At 35.5% G+C, this 18,628-nt stretch overlaps 1 protein-coding gene across 7 annotated transcripts in view; it reads left to right on the top strand.

Annotated features, from left to right (window-relative positions):
- Window positions 1-18,628, top strand: part of CSMD3 (CUB and Sushi multiple domains 3) — a 580,686-nt gene that overhangs the window by 197,344 nt on the left and 364,714 nt on the right. For all 7 annotated transcript variants that reach the window (XM_074556146.1, XM_014263981.3, XM_074556154.1 and 4 more), the window contains exon 6: window positions 12,894-13,006. In XM_074556146.1, the coding sequence (XP_074412247.1) occupies window positions 12,894-13,006 (113 nt within the window). The remainder of the gene's footprint in view (window positions 1-12,893; window positions 13,007-18,628) is intronic.

Here is an 18,628-nt window from a genome sequence, read left to right on the forward strand (position 1 = left end):
TATTTTTAGACATTTATTGCTCTTTAATCCTCAGTACAGCCTCTGTTTATGGAAAGTGTGATGTCTTTTTTTGAAAAGTTAAATAACAAATGTTCATTTTGGATACATGGTGTCAAATCATGGAGAGATGAAAATGCTGTGTCATGGCTTGTTCACTGGCTGATTTACTGGAAACAGCAGGTGGCTAGCAGTCAGGCCCCATGCAGTTTCCCAAAGCATATTCTCATCTCTGAGAGTAGCATTTAGTTTTTTTAAAAAAATAAAATTATATAAATTGTAATTTTACACACACTTTTCTATTAAGAATTGACACAAATAACTTTTACACTTATACTTGCTTATGCTTCAACTTAAGAAACCAAAATTACAGGTCTCATTTTCCATAAGGTTTGACACAAATATTGCTTTTAAAAATTCTTTGTATAATATTTATTTTCTAAAAGATACTAAACACACTGAAAAACTATGTCCTTGTTTTTTCTGGATGTCTTAGCATATGGAAACTCAATAATAAACTCAATAATAAACTCAAGAGTACATCAATACTAAAGTTTGGTGAATCCTTTTCAACATGATCTCTTGTAAATCGGAAGAATTTGGCCCAGACTTCCTTTACACACTCACACAGGGTTCAGTTCATTGTCATACCAGCATAGGTCTAGAATTGGAAGCAGTACAGCTCTAACAATAGGAATCCTTGCTCACTGCAAATATTGGTGCTTTTGAGTGCATGAAGGCCTCTGAATGTTTTCTCAGTTTGAAGCACAGGAGTGTTTTAACTCCAGCATGTTAGTTATGTGGCACAAAGGGGAAGGGCTCTGGTGCTCATTCATTTGCTATCTGATATCTACACCGTGTGCTCCGCAGTGGGTCAAACTGTAAAGCAGATATGTGATGTCCAGAACTCAGAGTTAATGAGGTGCTTGGTGCTGACTTGAGTATCTCAGAGGTGTTGCTCTTCATTGTCTAGATATGCCAGTAATCTCCAGAATACACACAGAATAGAAATGGCCATGTGTTCCTAGCAAGGAACAGAAGAGAGAATTTCAGTTACTAGTGTCAGGGGTCAGTAAGAAAGACATTGTTTTTGAATGAGACAAGCAACTCTTCTAATTTTTTAGATTCAATATGTGTTTCACAGATACAGAGTTTAGTGCCAGAAAGAATTAGTGGATAACCTAGTGCCCCCTCCTGTAAATGAGAGCCTTGTGCATTTCATTTGCTTTTCTATGCTAATTTAAAAAAAGGCAAAACAAACCAGTCTTCTCTTAAAAGTCCTAAATTATTAAAATACTTAACTTTTTTTTTTTTTATATGTTCTGATAGTTACTCACTATTGTCATAAAAATAGGGCAACAATACACTTTCCATGGGCTTATCATTGGCTTCAGCTGCTGGTATTTTTTTTCATGTCTTTGTCAGGTTAGAGATTTTTGTGGTGGAGAAAAAATATTATCTATGTGTTGGAAATTTAAAAATTATTGTTATTGTTATTACTATCATAATCATCATCATCATTCTCATTATGTAAAGAATGGTAGCTTCTTGGTGTTTGTCAAACACTTTGAAATGAAAGTTGTATAAAATTATTAAGAAATTTCTTATAGATGTATTGAAGAAGGGGGAAAAGTCACAACAGATAAATGAAATCAATTAAAAAAATTGAATGTCTAATGTGATAAATCCAGTAGAATTAGAAGGAGACACAAAATTGGATATATAAAAGGAAGTTCTTGCACAATATATAGCTGAACAAAATATTAATCCACCTTCCATAGAAGGTGGATTACACAATTATATTTAAACTATGTGGTAAAATGAGCCTTTACTGGCAGATTTTGATATCTACCTTCATACATTTTCAAAGGGAAGAAACAGGAGGAAGAAAGGAGAAAGTGAAGTCTCAGAAAAAGATCACCTGTAATTTGAATTGAAATGTTTAATGTTTATCCCCTTACTTTGTATTGATGAGTTGTTCTTTAAAGGCATTTCAGGACTGTCTTATTATCACTCTTAAAAGATGAAATAACATAACTGACTCAAGACTTTAAACGACAGCATTTCAAATTTTTATTCTAATGTTAAGGTACAACTCTTTTAAGATATTTGCATTTTGCATATCCAAATGTGAGCAATGACAGTGGCAGATACTCAGGAAAACTCAAAGTCTAGAAGTACTTTTTCTTATAAGACCCATGGGGTTCTCAATTTTGCTGCAGAGTGGGAGTAATTTGACTTATATTTTAAACTTTATCACCATCCAGAGTTGCATGCCAATTTCTCTTCATGCACTACAGAAAATACAATTAGAGTATTTTACCAGTTTGATATTTCTATATAAGGTGTTCACATGAGATACTAAGGATTATGGGAAGAAGTTAAATGAGAATTAGCTTCATAGATAAGTACTCTTTGCTTCCTATTTCTAGCATCTCCAAGTTTCTTTAGTGTCCATCTGGCCATACTGATTGCAACTGCTAAGTCAGCAAATATGAATTTTGCCTTATTATTGGGAAGTGGTCACAGGCCTTGTACGGCTGTGTATTGATCTGCCAGCTGGATTATCTTAGGACTCTTCTGAAGTGTCTTAACCTGAGCTGTTTCTATCTTTTCTTTTTCCACTGTTCAAGTCACTGTATGACTATCATGTATACCAAAAGTTTGACAACGCTAAGCAGTTGCTGCGCAACACATGCTAGTCCTCTCTGATAATCGGGTCTTGAGAAGGGTGGGAACCAATGAAAAAAAACAAAGACTCTTTTTAGGAAGCATCCGATAGCCCAAAGATTGCTGTGGTGCTGGATTTCTTCAGCCCAACCAGCTCCTGACACCGACAGCACAGGTGGGCTGCCCCTAGCAAGCTGTCCAATCCGGGGTGCAGCTTCACGGTACGGCTGCTCTACGGCACAGGTGGACTGCAGACTGTGTCGAAGGTAGGGACAAGATCAGGAAGAGGTCTTCTGCATGGTTTCCAAAGAAGTTTATACCCTGAGGTTCACGGTCAGAAAGACAAACTCAGCGGCATACATCAACTTATAAGGGGGAGGAGGTCGCAGGGGAGGATACAATCTTTGAACAATTGAGAGAAATTGGGGGTGGAACACAAGGTGGGGAATACAATGTTTAAACCAACAGGAGACTGCAGGGGAGGAGAGTAACTTTAACAAAGCAATAGGGTTTTGACGGATATAAAATTGATAGGGAAATTTCTAGAGAATGGGGCAGGCTTGGGGAGGGATTGACATTCAATAGGAGGAGGAACAGGGAACAGAGGGGCAGATCTTTGGGGAGATGGACAGCTAGGGTAAAAAAAAACACAGGGGGGAAAGGAGCAATCCATCAGTAGTAAAATATGTTGTAACAGTACAAAATAGGAAAGATTATAAAACTGACTGCTAGAAATGCATTACAATCAAAAAACACACTGCCACAAAGGATGGCTCAAGACTGAGGAAGGAGAGTGGTATCATGATGATATCAGGATACTGGTTATAGAATCATAGAGTGGTGTGGGTTGAAAGGACCCTAAAGATGATTTAGTTCCAAGCTCTCTGCTGTGGGCAGGTACACTGTCTGCTAGACCAGGTTACTTGCAGCCCCATCCAGCCTGGCTGTGAGCACTCCCAGGGATTGATATCCCCAGCTTCCGGTAACACGATCTGGTGCCTCACCATCCTCACAGTAAAAAATTTTTTCCTAGCATCTTATCTAAACCCACTCTCTTAGTTTAATGCCACTTTCCTTGTCCTTTCACCACATGACCTTGTCAAAGTACCTTTCAAGGTTTTTAATAGGCTCCCCTCATGAACTGAAAGGCCACAGTTAAGTCACCCGGGAGCCATTCCTTCTCTGAGCTGAGAAATACCAATTCTCTCAGCCATTCCTCATACCTCTTATCATTTTCATGGACCCCCTCTGTACTCCAACAGATTTATGTCCTTGTGGTGGGAACTCCAGAGCTGGATGCAGTATTCTGGGTGGGGCCTCACCAGAGTGCACTAGAGAGTAGAATGACTCACAATAAATTTTTTCACCTTCTCTTTAGGAAAGAAAGAAGTGCTGATCTCAGGATATAGAGGGACACTTAAATTTTGGACATATAAAGAAAATAGATGTTAGAAAATTTTCTTTAAATAAATAAGTTACCGATAGCATTAATGAGACTTTTCAATATTTAGACTGTTAGTCTGTTAAAGCATTTATTGGACTAATAATAATTTTGACACAAGGCTCTTCTTTTCTATCCCAACAAGATTTTGTGTGTAAATAAATACTATTGCAGAACATCAAATTGTAGGGCAAGTGTAATATTTTTTAGTTTTTAGTTTCATTCATTTATTTACACTTACCAGAAAGACTCAAGAACAAGCTTCCTTCTCCTGCTCAGGCAATACTTGTAAGTATAACAATTTCTTATATGGAATTGAAAAGAAAACAGTCACTTCAGAAATTGTGTGTGGCAACATTTTAAGAGAGGTAAATGATATAAGCCTCTCACAGGTAATAATCCCAGTTATTCAGTTTGACTGTTATCCAAAAAAGAATTGGTCACATACAAGTTGTATTCAATTTAGTTTTATTTAGATTTGCTGTGAAAGTAGGGGGAAGAAACGTGCATGATTCCATGGAAAAAGCTCAGATAATCACATTCATCTTCATACCTGCCCAGGGTCCTCCCCTCTCCAGCCAAGGCCCTCAGATTTGAGATTCTTGAAACAGACAGTTTGATTTAGCATGTGCAGGAAAAAACATCCTTGCAGCGAGGTGTGGCCTTATAGGTCAAGTGCCCGGCCAGCAGGAGGGCGGCCAACACCCAGCTGCCATCTGGGAGCACCCCTTGGTGTCTAGTGACCTTGGGCTGTGCTCCCTGCGGACGGGCTCGCTGCTGTTGAGACGAGAAAGAAAGAGCTGGACACTCGATGGGCACAATCGGGTTTATTGAGGAACCCAAGATGTCAGCCAGGGAGTGACCAAGAACAAGGGGTGAAACAAGGTTATAAAGGGAGGTGGTGTCTCAGGGAGAGGTTTACATAGAACCAATAGGGGAAGACAAGGGAGTGAACTTAACATAACAGACAGCAGGGAAAATGCAATCAATACAATGTACGAGAGGGGCCCTGGGACCACAGCCAATCATAACCCCCATAGGGAAGAAGATTCTAGTAAACTGGGAGGAGTGGGGGTGATTGACTGGGCCCAGGGAGGAGAAACAAGTGTACATATAAGGGAATTAGAGGGAGGAGGAATTACATAACAAGGAGGACTGACAGCACAAGTGGCGGGAGTTACTAGGGTAACAAAATTAATGACAACTCAATGGCGGGAAAAACTGGGGAGGGCAGAACCATTACAGAACATAGGGGGAACAAATACAGAAAATAGGGGAGCAATTAAGTAAACTAACAAAACACACTACAACACATCCTGGGACAGTTCTTGGTGTCCACCTTATCATAGGTTCTGGGCCAGCAGGATCAGTGCCTTGGTGGGAGCCCTAAACTGCGCAGCCTGCACCAGGTGGGCCTCTACCTTCTCAGTGGTGCATCCAGACTTGTCTGCCTCTGCTCTTTATTGACTGCCCTCAGCTTGGTCTCACTAATTACACCAATGAGCTGCGTGTGCAACTCATCACAGACTATGTGGCAGAAAGACCCATGTATTAACCACCATGTGCAGCCCAGCCCAGGAAAAGTGAATATGTATTTATATTGTTTCTATGATACGCTCAAGGAAATTGAGTCTTGAGTGCAAGGTCACTTTGTACATAAGATATTTGCATCATATTTATGAAAAATGATTCCTTCTAAGACTCTGACATCTATATGAAAATCAGCAGCTTGTACTAGGCCTGCAGGCAATCAGGACACACCACTGTCCATCAGTGTTATTTCTTATGTCACAAAGACAAGATTATATGTATCATGAGCTAACAATTCTGTGTTTAGAAGGCTCCTTTCCTCATAATTTATTATTCTGTCAAGTCAAGAGATTGGTTGGAAAACTTTGACATAGGAACATCTGGCTTTGTGGGGAGCAATCAACTTTTGAATTCAAAAAGTACTTCTTAATCTTGACGCTTTTCAACATTTCATATCCACAGTACTATAAACTTTCATTAATCATCTCTTGGACCTTTATTCAGTCCTTGATGATTTTACACAGGCTTCTCATGGAGCTGCTTTATATGACAGTGACTCTACTCTAAAACGGAACTTTTTCTAGCATTTCCATGGAGCTGCTTTATATGACAGTGACTCTACTCTAAAACGGAACTTTTTCTAGCATTTCCAAGGCAAGACAAAGCTTTCATATATTTCAACACTGACATTTTTAAAACAAAGACTTTTTTTTTGGTCTTTCAGACATAATAATGTACTTGACAAAAGAGTCAAAGGGTGAATTATTTTTATCCATCTAGATGAATAACTCTAAAATTAATCAATAGATTATTAAAGTACTTTACAGAAAAATTATTTTTTTTTCATGGTTAAATAATGTAGAACTTTTTTTCCTCTTCCTCACAAGCACTCACTTATCTAAGTTTCCATTTTTTTGTTTTATAAATCAGTAATAAGTGATTGCAGTGAAGTTTCAAGCTAAAGCCTTAGTTTAGTTCCAAATAGCTTATGAGTCTAAATTTGAAGAGTGGCAATTTACTGTTCTAAAAATAAAACCTGCTTTTTGTCATTCATTTGGCTGCAGTTCTGAGATATGGAAACAACGATTAATATAATATCAAACTTATGAGTGTCCTCATTCCCTGATACATGAATGATCAGTCCAGCCATAAATATTACAGGGACTGACCATAAGAATTAGGTATTTTAATAACTTCATAACCACTTAAAACTTGGGTTATATATTGCCCTCAAAATTCTATTAGAGTGGTAGATTTTAGGCACTCTTCTTTTTGGCATTTTACCTTTACTTTTCTAATGAATATTTACCATTGAGAATGGGCTCATTTTAGAAAGAGACTTTTTTTCTTTCCTCTTTAAATACTAAATTATGACCGTTTTATTTCTCATTGGAATGATGTGTTCTGTCATTTATTATGACTGGACATTAGACTATGGCTATGCAGAAGAATAACTTAATCCTCTTCTTCTTTTGTTTCTTTTATATATATGTTTGCTTTATTTCCAAGTTCATCTTTCTCTTCCTGTGTTATTTTTGTTTTCATCATTTGAAGTCTCATCTGGGAAACTGCTTATTTTAATATTGTAATTACCTTTCAAATTAGTCTCTTTTCTGAAGCCAGTCTATCTCACAAGATGGACAATTTCTTAATCATGCAGGGAATTAATGACTTGAATGTATTGACTGCACACACAAAAGCAGCCCTGATGCAACCCACCAGCAGTTTGAGTTTCGTATATAGGATTAAATGAAAAACTCAACTTACATTAAAGTTCTATAGCTTCTGTCACAGAGATGTCTCATTTAGTCTTTTACTGAAATACGGATATTAATATTATAAATGTAAGCCACAATTAAAATTCTAGGGAAACCACAGCTCTTAAAATAGTTACTTTATGTTGTAAATTCTTCACAGAAGCAAAATTTACAGGCAATTATCCATTTTGTTGACCTTTGTTGTTATCCAAAGACAAGAGAAAATGCCTATTAGCATTTAATATTTATATGATATCTTCAAAAAGATTTAAATCCTGAGTTATCAGCTTAGACAGCAATAGATTTTGTAAGAAACATAAGAAGTTGGTGGAGCTTTCTTTGCTTTTTGACAATAGAGGTCAGAGCCATGTCCTTGCTCTGAAATGATTTGATATAATTTGGATAGAACATTTCCAGGAAAAAAAAGGCCAGTAACCAAAGCTGTCATGCAACGGACACTCACATCTATAATGAATGCCATTAAGACCCATTAAACTCATCAGTGAAATTGAAAACATAAAAAAAAATATTGATATGCCTAGTCCTGCAAAATACTTACTCTTTTAGTGCTTGACCAAAGAGATAGGTTAGAGTCTGAACTTCAGTGTAAACATCATACAAACTGAGTTGGTGCAACGGGAGGGATGTGTTAACTTAATCATTCAATCATTCAGAATCTTTCAGACAGAGTAATATATTAAATATTGAGTTGAAATCAGCTTTGCTTCTCCAGTGTGCAACTGCTTCTTTTAAACAGATATGGATTTATTAAATGAGAGACATGAGTTTTAATGTTGTGCCCTTAAATCTGCATTGTGTGGTGGATCCTTTGCAAAAGGTGCTTATTATGAATCTTGCTATGTGAGGTGTTGCTTTATGGGGTCAAGGCAGCCATGAAGAACAAAAGAAAGGTTCCCAGAAGTCTTTGGTAATGAGTATATGTTGCACACAAATACAGGAGACACAATAAGCTGTAAGATGTTGCTACTTCAAATTTATTTTTAATACAAGCATTGCTTAATTTAAGCATAATTTTACCAAACCAGAGAGGTCATCAATCAGGTCATTGAGTAAGTCTTCCCTTTCCTTTCAAGGGACAGGTGGCTACTCTCTCTTTCACTGCATCATGCTGTGTAAGCATTAAGCCCCAGTAGCACACACATGAACATGCATAGGCCTTATCAAAATGTGTGATAATTTGCCCTTTTTTAATCAAAGCTTTATAGAAAGTGGTTTATTTAAACATGCAAATAATAACCAATAAGAAAGAATGCACACAGCTGCAGTTTGCATCAAAACAAGCACTTAGGATTTTGTAGCGCATATAAAATGAGCAATGAGATCTATGTATGCACTTAGCCATGCTTAGATCTAAGTCTTTGTTAGCCTAAGGCTTTGGTAGGATTAGAAAGGGTTTCAGCACTGCTTATAGGAGTGGTATCAACCTCTTTTTTTTTTTTTTTTTAATTAATGCAATTTCTGTGAATCTGGGATATGAGGAAATGTAGAAACTCTAATTAAGAAGTTTTGGGGAAAGTTTGCTGAATATTTTTTTAAAGAAAAGCAAAACTTTTTCTGTTTGGAATACTTTTGGACATATTGAATGACTAAATTAAGGCCTGTATAACATCATAATAATCAGTGTATTGAAAATTGTGACAATCATTGACAATATGTTTGTAAGAGCTGTCGTTTTAGATGACTTTTAGAAATTAAAGCTAAAGTCTGGTACATGAGCAAGAAGGGAATGTTTAAATTACTTGCCAAGATTATAGCTATCTGACAGTATACATTTCAAAGTGAAAGTAAATGTATACTGTTCCTTTTCTGGAAGAAATAGAGGATATGCACTATGCTATTAAAAAAAGAAAACACATCAACCCCGAATTTCATTTTTCAGCTTAAGGTGGGAATTATGTGTTAGAATTCTGAGGGCAAGTAAAATACTAATTGACTTCACTGGATCAGAATTAGCACAAAACAGGCGAATTTATTTTTTTAATTACTACCTAAATAGAGTATAAAGGAAGGGAGTAGAGGCATATTGTTGTAATGAAGTGCAAGAAGAATGAAATTTTGATTCTCAAAAATGTCAGTCCCTTATTTCTTCTGTAAACTGTGGTTTACACACAAACCAAGTGCATGGATGGGAACCTCACTGACATATCTACATGCAGTTTTACATTTCTATTAGTCCCTTGTTTAGCAACAAAGGTGCACGGTTTCAGAAAGCTCTTCCTTTTTCAAATACATTTTGCAGTAGATAACAGTCAATGCTGTTGACTGCACATAGTGGTAAGAGACTTTAAGTCTCTGGTTCACAGCCAAGATTCTCCATGAACATTTCTAAGGGTTTATGAAAGACATCTGCAGAAGGGCAGCCTACTCTCTGTTGACTGAAATTTACTATGCAGGATTCTGTGCAGCTTGAGAGGGAGCTACATCTTTTGAATTATAAAAGAACATGAGACAGCTGTGTTTCCTTTATGGAAGATATGGTGTTTTACTTTGAACTTTAGGGAAATATTGTAGATGATGCAGCATAACTACGCTTGGAATGTAACTGACAGAGAAGTAGGTTGAGCTGCCAATGTATTATTGTTATGGTGAACAGCTTTATAATTTGCTGAGAAGATAAATTGACATGAGAAAAGGGACAGTTATATCAACAGAATAAATTCTGTCAGTTTGCAAATCTACTTTCTGGGAAGAATCCCATAGAACCCATGAACTGTAAAAATTGGATTGTAGGAACTGTGAATTTAATTAGATGTCAGCATAGATGTAAGGATGCATATATTAGTAAATACCCGATTTGATAGGTAAGCTAGATTTTTAGTTATTTTAGAAACAAAATTAATATTTTACTGTGAACATATTTAAATGTCTAGGGTAATATTTTCTCATGTCTTGGACAATAAACATGCAATTTATTTTTCACATAGCTTTGTGATTATTGAAAAGAAACCTTCTTATAGGCAGAATATATGAGTCAAAATACAGGTTAGGAAATGTGTTTTACAGACTTATTTTACTTCAATTTTTCAGTAAGACCTCTTCCAGTAATGAGTTTATTCTAAAATATGCAAGCAGTGAAAGATTGTTGCCTCTGTCTCTACATTGCCTAACAATTATTTAGAGAGTGAGAATTTAAATAAAAGGGCTATTTCCTCTTGCACCATTAGGTAATATTATTATAGAGAGAAATAACTGTACCATAAAGGATACCCTAACCTCTGCCTTCCAAAAAAGATGCCACAAATTAAAGCACACTTCTATCTGTAACACTAAATGTGTAGCAACTAAAGCCACTTTATATCTGTTTAAAAGTGTGCTTTATTCTAAAATTCACGAGGAAAATGCAGAAATATTTGATGTTTTCTAATTGAAACGTGTAGGCTTCTGTCTCTTACACTTTATATATATGCTAGTGCATATGACTTTAGTACAGAGCAATGTGCATTCTGTTGCAATCTTATACCACATCCTGTTGCAATATAATAGCACTATTTTTTTGTTTGGTTGGTTGGGTTTGGTTTTTTTTTTAACTTCATCATCTGGGTTTCTTGGATCTAAAATTGAAAGTCAGTTTCATAAGCTTAAAAACCTAGATTCTATGTGTTGTTCAACTGAAATGAATTATGTGAGCTAATATGTTTCCACAGTATAAAAACATCCTTTTGCAAGCATGTGAAGGAGTTTTAATAGCCTATGGTGTCAGTCAATAGATGTCATTTATATCAGTGCCTGAGGGAACAAGGTACTACTACAGTTTCAGAAATTTGGGAAGTTGTCTTAAACATGTTTTGTTTTGAGGTAAAGTGAGTAGGAAAAGATGAAAAGAACACTACCTCTAAACTGTTATTATTTCAAAAGTCTTCCCCACAGAATAGTTCCTATACAAACTTATTAGTTATTTATTTAAGCAAGGTTTGGGGTTTTATTTCACTCAAAAAATACCTTCAGAATTGATTTATTATGAATACAGTTTTTCTCAAAATAAAATAGGAATCCATTATTTCTGAACATGAAATGGCATACTTGTTGGCTAGTATTTTATTTTAACTACAGGAAGAGTTCTGTTTATAACTAAATGGAAGAGCATAGGTAAGTATGTTGACATTCTGAAGATGTGACTTATCTTTCTGGTTTTGGTGAGAAATGTATATTGAATTACTGCTTTGATGGAAGAATTTTTTATCTAAACTTTATTCTCCTTTTTAAAAACATTATATATAATTTAAAAATAAAGTAACAACAACAAGGAAAAAAAACCCACTACACAAAAAACAGCTTAAATTCAGACCTTCTTAATGAGCCAGTCAAGATGAATGCTACTATAATTGGAGCAACATCCTTATGCTAAAAAACAAACAGAACAATACAAAAACATACAAAACATTAAAAAAATCCAGGTAATTTTTAATACAGGGTCTAATGGCTCATAATTAATTGTTTTCATAGAAGCCTATAAGGTGCTATAGTTTGGATTTGTGGCTAAACCAGAGTCGATAGCACAACAGTGTAGTGGCTGCTTCTAAACCGTGCTTGCACAGACCCAAGGCATCCTCTGCCCCCTCCTCCTTCCCCCTTAGTGAGTAGACCTGACATAGATCGGATTCTGGGAAGGGAAAAAAAATAAACAGAGCCAAATTGACCAAAAGGATATTTCATATCATATAACTTCATGGTCAGCAATAAAAAATTAGAGGTGCTGAGACACAGCTGCTAATCATTGGAGATCATTTTGATTGATCTATTTGTGGAATATCGTCAATTATTGCTTTTGTATCACTTCAATTTTTCTCAGCTCTTCACTTACAAAACTGTCTTCTGAAGTGTCTTTCTTGCTTTTGCTCTTCCTGTTCTCTCCCCTTACAATTGTTTGGGGCAGGGAAGGAAGGGAGTGAGCAGCTGTGTGGTGCCTGACTGCTAGCTGGGGTGAATCCACTAGAATTCTCTACTCTTCTTGTACATCTAACAATTAATTTTCAAATCCACACAAGTGATGGAATAGTTCTTTTATCTTTACACCCTAAAAATAAAAAATTAATTACTCTTGAAAAGTAGATGTCTATTTTATCATTTTAGATAGTAGTTTGCATAACCTAAGCTCTCTTCTTCCATGTCTTGAAGGTGAAAGTCACAAGGTACAAACCTTTCCCTGGTGCCCAGAGCAGTGTTCTGTCTGGCCCATTATCTCATCTGTATTGACACAAATTCTTTCTAGCCTGAGTGCCATGTACTTTCATCTTTACAGTGCTGTGCCTGACCAATAACGTGGTTGTGTAGTTTCTGGCTTAGCACTGATTTGTATCCCATCACTTGGTCTGGCATAATGTAAAATTTTGTCTGCTCATGCTTGTTGAAATGCTACTAACCAATAAATAAAAAGTCTCACAGAGGGCATGTTAATGAATGCTAGTTTGGATATAAAAATTTTCCAGATAATATTGAGATCCTTTATTAAATTTTTTAATTTATTTGTTTTATTTCAGGCTCTCTGGAATGAATATACCTCCTCCAGTTATAAGCAACAAAAACTGGCTCAGACTACATTTTATAACAGACAGCAATCACCGATACCGTGGATTTAGTGCCCACTACCAAGGTACATTTAAAGAAATAAATTTTAATTGTGGCTGTATTTGTTAGAAAAAATAATACCTGAAGTTTTAGGAAATGGGAAGGGTTACATTAAAAAAAGCACCTCAAAAAAAAAAAAAAGTATAGCTCGTTTTTCAACCTGCTATATCAAGTTACAGTCTGTTAGAATATGGATGGTGTGTTACCTAGTGTATCTAAATTAAGGTACCAAAAAATATTATGGGAGATCCCTACTTTACTTTAACCTGTGCAAGTACTTAGCTTTTAAAATGGTCCTAATATTCTGAAAAATACTATGGAACAGTAACAGAGAGAATGTCTTTATCATTAAATTATAGGAATGGCACTAGAGTTATATAAGTCATATTTGTAAAGCAGTAAGTTTCTGTTTACTAAAGTAGCATTTAATCACTATTACTTTTTACTATGTTTTGGAATACTTTGCATTATTAAAGTTTTAATTAATCAGAAAGATTCTTACTCACAGTTTTTATGAACAAACATTTATTTTGAGTTAGAGGGAAAGCATCTGAAGCATAATTTTGGGAATGTCACTGTTTGAAACAAGGTCATTCTAATTATGAAGTGCTAATGGAAACTAAATGTCAGTAGTGCGAGGTAGTACTGCAAATAATATTTTTCAATATCCACAGTGTATCAATGGATCTTCAGGAAACAGTAGCCCCTTTTTGTGTTTTTGTGCTTTTTTCATTTATCTGATGAAAAACATCATGGCATTCCTACCAAGATCTAGTTCAGGAATGTTTTTTACAGTTTCTTGTAGAAAATCTAGCATAGAAAGAAATAGGTTGTATAAAGTTTTTTGGAATCTGATAAAATTAGTCAAGTAACGCAAAAAATGCAAATATGTAAAGCCTGTGACTAATGTTTTTAATTTGATCTTTGATAATAGCAAGTTTTACAACTCTGTGTGATTGCCTCAGATAGCACATTCTAAACAAGAATAGAAAAAAATTATTACTACTTTCAGCAGGTATTGTATATCCTTATTTGGACTTCCTGAGTTCATAGATGTTCTGGAATGTGTATTCTGAATGAATTTAAATGAAAGAAGCTTTCTTAATGTAGCTTCAGGGCTGCTATAATGATTTATGAAAACATTGACTCATTTTTTGCATGATATCTTTCATACCACGTATGATAAACCACTCTCTACTAAGAAGTTGCTAGCTTATGGAACTGTAAAAAGATAGGAAATAGGAATTCTCTGTAATAAATCTACCCCACAATTGAGAAACCATGTGATAACTATTTTTGGAGTGTTTTGGATTGTTGAGCTACTTCTTTTGAGCTAATGAGAAAAGAAGAGCAAACAATGTCTCATGGTAAACATACATGCATTCCTCCCAAAAATGTGAGGTAATAGCTAATGAAAGAGAACAGGATTATGTTTATTTTTATGTGTTCTACCCAAGACCCATAAAACATATGAATTTGTAGTTGTGGGAGATTTGAATACGCTGTGTGTCTTCTATTTCTCCTTACTGCCTAAGAACATAGTGATTAAATAATAGTGGTTTTACTATTTTGGTTTACTCATTTAAGATTTAATTGTGTATTGCTGAATGTGTGTTATAGTGGACTAAATAGCAAGTTGTCAAATGCTGCAACAGCCCATCATACTCCAAATGAAGAAAATATCTTCTGCTACACTAAAATAAATGTAGGGAGTAAAAAAAAAATTAGCATGTAAAGGAATTAAATATGCATACTCAAGCCTATATGATCATTAAAAAATAACCTTGATAGTAGAAAATAGAAAAATTCATGTTCAGATAATAGAGAAGTGTATTTTCTGGTAGGTTAATGGTAGACTAAAGAAGAGAGTGTAAGGAAATGAAATACGTTTCATAGAATGGTTTAGGTTGGAAGGGACTTTTAAGACCATTTAGTTCCAACCCCTGTGCCATGAGCAGGGAAACTTCCACTAGACCAGGTTGCTCAAACTCTGCCATGAACACTGTTAGGGATGGGATATATTAAAAAACCTTCCTACAGTTAGAAAATAAACATTAAATATATAGCACAAAGTATTTCAGGTTTTTTGAGAACTATAACCTTAAATTTTTCAGTTAGAGATAACTTTAAGCCTTTTTGTAAGGACAATTTTCAAATTTTAATTTCATTTATTTTGTGATGTGAATTTTCTGAAAATCAGATAATTGACAAAAATATTAAAAGTATTGCAAAATGTCATGTAGTACAAGGGCTTGACTCATTCTGAAGAGTTTATTTCTGTATTACTTTTGAGAGGGAATATGTTAATTCTTTCAATAGCTTTTTTTTATCAGAGTGCTACACTGTAGTAACTGTGTTGAAACGTAGGTCCTTCTCCTGATTAATTGATGTAGATTGACTGTAACTTCTTTCTGAGTTCCTGAAACATAATGTTTGCTACATATTACCACTATAAACAGACTTACTAATTTCTTGGTACTTCTAGTTTAATTTTCTTTAGCCTATTGTTACATGTTTTTAAGGACTTGGAATTCAAATTCTGAACTTCAGAACACTGCATAATTTTAGTCTGTCACTGCGTGGCACTGCAGTACCCTTTTCAACTAATCATTCCTTTGGTTTACTGATTTTGTTTGCAGCAGTGCGCATTTTGTTGGTGTATTTGGGTCATGGTTTAACCATAAGCAGCAATGAGGCCCTCTCACCATCACTCACTCACTCACTCACTCACTCACTCACTCCATCCTCAGAGTACAATGGGGCAAAATAGGAAGAACAAGAGTGAGAAGTTTCATGGCTGGAATGAAGATGTGGCAAATCACTCACCAACAACTGTCCTGGAAAAAATGGCCTTATTATAAACCCTTTTAATGACTGTTTTGGGTGTTGGAAAACAAAGACAAATAGTAAAAAAATTATGAAAAACACGTTTACTCGCCTCTTCTGAAAGTTTAACTTCATTCCAAACACTTCCCTTCCTGTATTTGACCACAGATTATTCTTTGTCTCTTTGGTGACGTGAGCCAGTGCAGGAGGTTCAGGTGAAAGTGTAGGAGTTAATTTCTGCTGCTCCTCATTTCTCACTCTTTTCTTCTGCCATTTCTTCCCTCTTACGTATTTCTTCTGCCTTGATGTACATTGACCATGGATCATTGCCTCTTAAGGGAAGAACCTGGTTCTCTGTGGCTTATCCATGGACTGCAAACCCTTTGAGGGTATTACTAGCTCTGGAACGGAGCATGCTCTGATCTTGTTTTTTCCCTCAGTGTTTATTGCCTTATCTTAAATACATCTTCATAGAAATGCCACAAATTCCACGGATGGACTCACTTGTGTACTGCGGTGGGTCCATTGTGGAGCCAGATGTGGCCAGTTGTGACCAGCACGGGACAGCTTAGTGTCTGCTCAAAGGAGAGGGGATACATTCAGCCCTATACTCCTCTGCTACCAAACCCCTGGCATTTATACTGATTACAGTCTTATTCCCTTCTGATCTCTTAAGTTTATGAAAACTATTTTTTAAGATTCTTTTTCATGAGACAGCCTCACCTGAGCTGAGCTGAGCTTCAGTGTAATACCTAAAGCTGTTGTGGCCTAGACATTTGAAAAGAAGACTAAAAGTGATGCACTGCAAAGTCAAAATATAGTTGCCTATCGAAAAAAAAAACCCAGAGCAACAAAAGAATAGAAAACCTAGGGTATTGCACATTTTTTTCTAAACACATTTTTAATGTAATTAAATATATTTCACTAATTTTCTGTTTAAGATCTTGCAAATAGGCAGGAACCTTTAAAGCCCTTAAAGTTTTTGGGGTTTTTTTTTCTAATTGACTTATACAGAAAAAATGAAATCTGATGAGGTACGTGAAACTGTGGGAAGCTCTCAGCTTCATTGAAGTAAGTAGTCATGTGAGTTATGTGTATTACTTTCTTTTAATAGGCAATTTTATTCATTAAAGGTATTCATTTATACAATATTTAAAATACATTGGTAAACAATAACCAATATGATTAAAAGAGAAATTTCAGCAAGAAATTTCAATTACAGGAGAATGAAAATATTTCCCTACCTAGGATGTGTTGTCTGGTCATCTGTGTTTCAGCACTTCTTTCTATTCACTGAGAGTTCCTTGCCTTGATGCTTTCTCTTCTTGTTGCCTTGTTAAAACTCCCTTTGAGTCAGAAACTGTTGGCTGAAGTAGAACAAAAGCTTCTTTGGATCTTCTAGAAGCAGCTGCTTCACTGTTTCTTGGCACCAGCAATCCTCTTTTGCTGTTTCTAAAATTAGTTGCGCTCTTTTACTCCTTCCATTTCCAGTTCCTTTTGGTTGTTGCTTTCTTTTGGTTACTTTTTGCACTCCATCTTTTATGTATGAATCCATAATATTATCTAAGTGGGCAGAAGAGATTAAGTTAGCTTCACAGCATCTGGTCTTACTGACTAGTATACACAAACTTCAATCTTGATATCAAGCATACCAAAATTCAGAAAGGGCTTTCAGAAAAAAAAAAAAATCTTCATTTTCTGATAGTTAGAAGTTACTTTAAGCATCTTTAACTTTGCTATCTTTTTAGATCCAGAATCCTTTTCCTCTCACTCTCTACCTTAATTCTTCCTTAAGCTCTGGAAAGTCTCAACAGCCCTACAATTGCCAATCATTCAACTTGTGAAATCCATTTCTTAAGTGATTTTGTTTCCTTCCCTTGTTTTTTTACCTTACCTCTGTTTAAGCCATGTGCAAACTCATGCTTCCACTTTGAGCAAAATAGTATCAAATACATAAATTGAGTGCACATTTGCAATCCATTAAGAGTATTTGCTTATAAGAAAATACAAATGAAGCCATAAAATACATCCATAAGCATTTCAGAACAAAATAAAATTTAGTTGTCTTGCTCATATTTAAAAGCATGCAAACGGTTACTCTCCTTCAGACTTTACAGACAACTATGTGGAGCTGAGGTTGGATGAATGTGAGCACCTTAAATGAGGGATGAAATATGAAGAAAAAGATGTTGAAAAGTTTCTTCTTGCTCTGCTTGATTTTCTATTGTTACTTTCTTTTTCTTTCTGTCATTTTGTTTATTAATAGAAATGTATCTTCATCCATAAATTATTTATGGAGTTAGCTCTTCTTAATCTTTTTTTCTTGGTTTTGCTTTCAGAAAGAATGTAAAGCAATTGCCAATCAGGTAAAGAACAATAGTACTAAGCTGCCTTACAACATCATGGCTAGAGTTGCCAGAAGGGGAAAACTGTCTTTTTCACTTTTTTTCTCAACATTCGGCAATTTAATCAGGATTTTGTCATTCATTTCTTATCTCAAAAGCTATTGCAACAACCACTACACTGTACTACTGCTGAAAGACTAGCAGCTGTAACAGAGATATAGGTAAGATTTTTGTTTAGACGCCTATAGGTGTCTGCATACCCATTAAAGCTGGAGAGCTGTGAAGAACTCTGCCTGTATATATGTGCTCTGATGCACCACAGAAATTGCCCAAGATACCCAATGTGTTTCTTTGGCAGTGTCAGAAGTGCAGAAGTTCTTTGGGCAGACAAACCAAGGTGTTACCAAGACATATGTTTTGAAATTAAAAAGTTTCTCCAATTCAAATTATGTATGGCTAACTGAGCCTTCCCCATA

This window comes from Zonotrichia albicollis, chromosome 1, assembly GCF_047830755.1.
Source record: "Zonotrichia albicollis isolate bZonAlb1 chromosome 1, bZonAlb1.hap1, whole genome shotgun sequence".
NCBI classification, from domain to species: domain Eukaryota; kingdom Metazoa; phylum Chordata; class Aves; order Passeriformes; family Passerellidae; genus Zonotrichia; species Zonotrichia albicollis.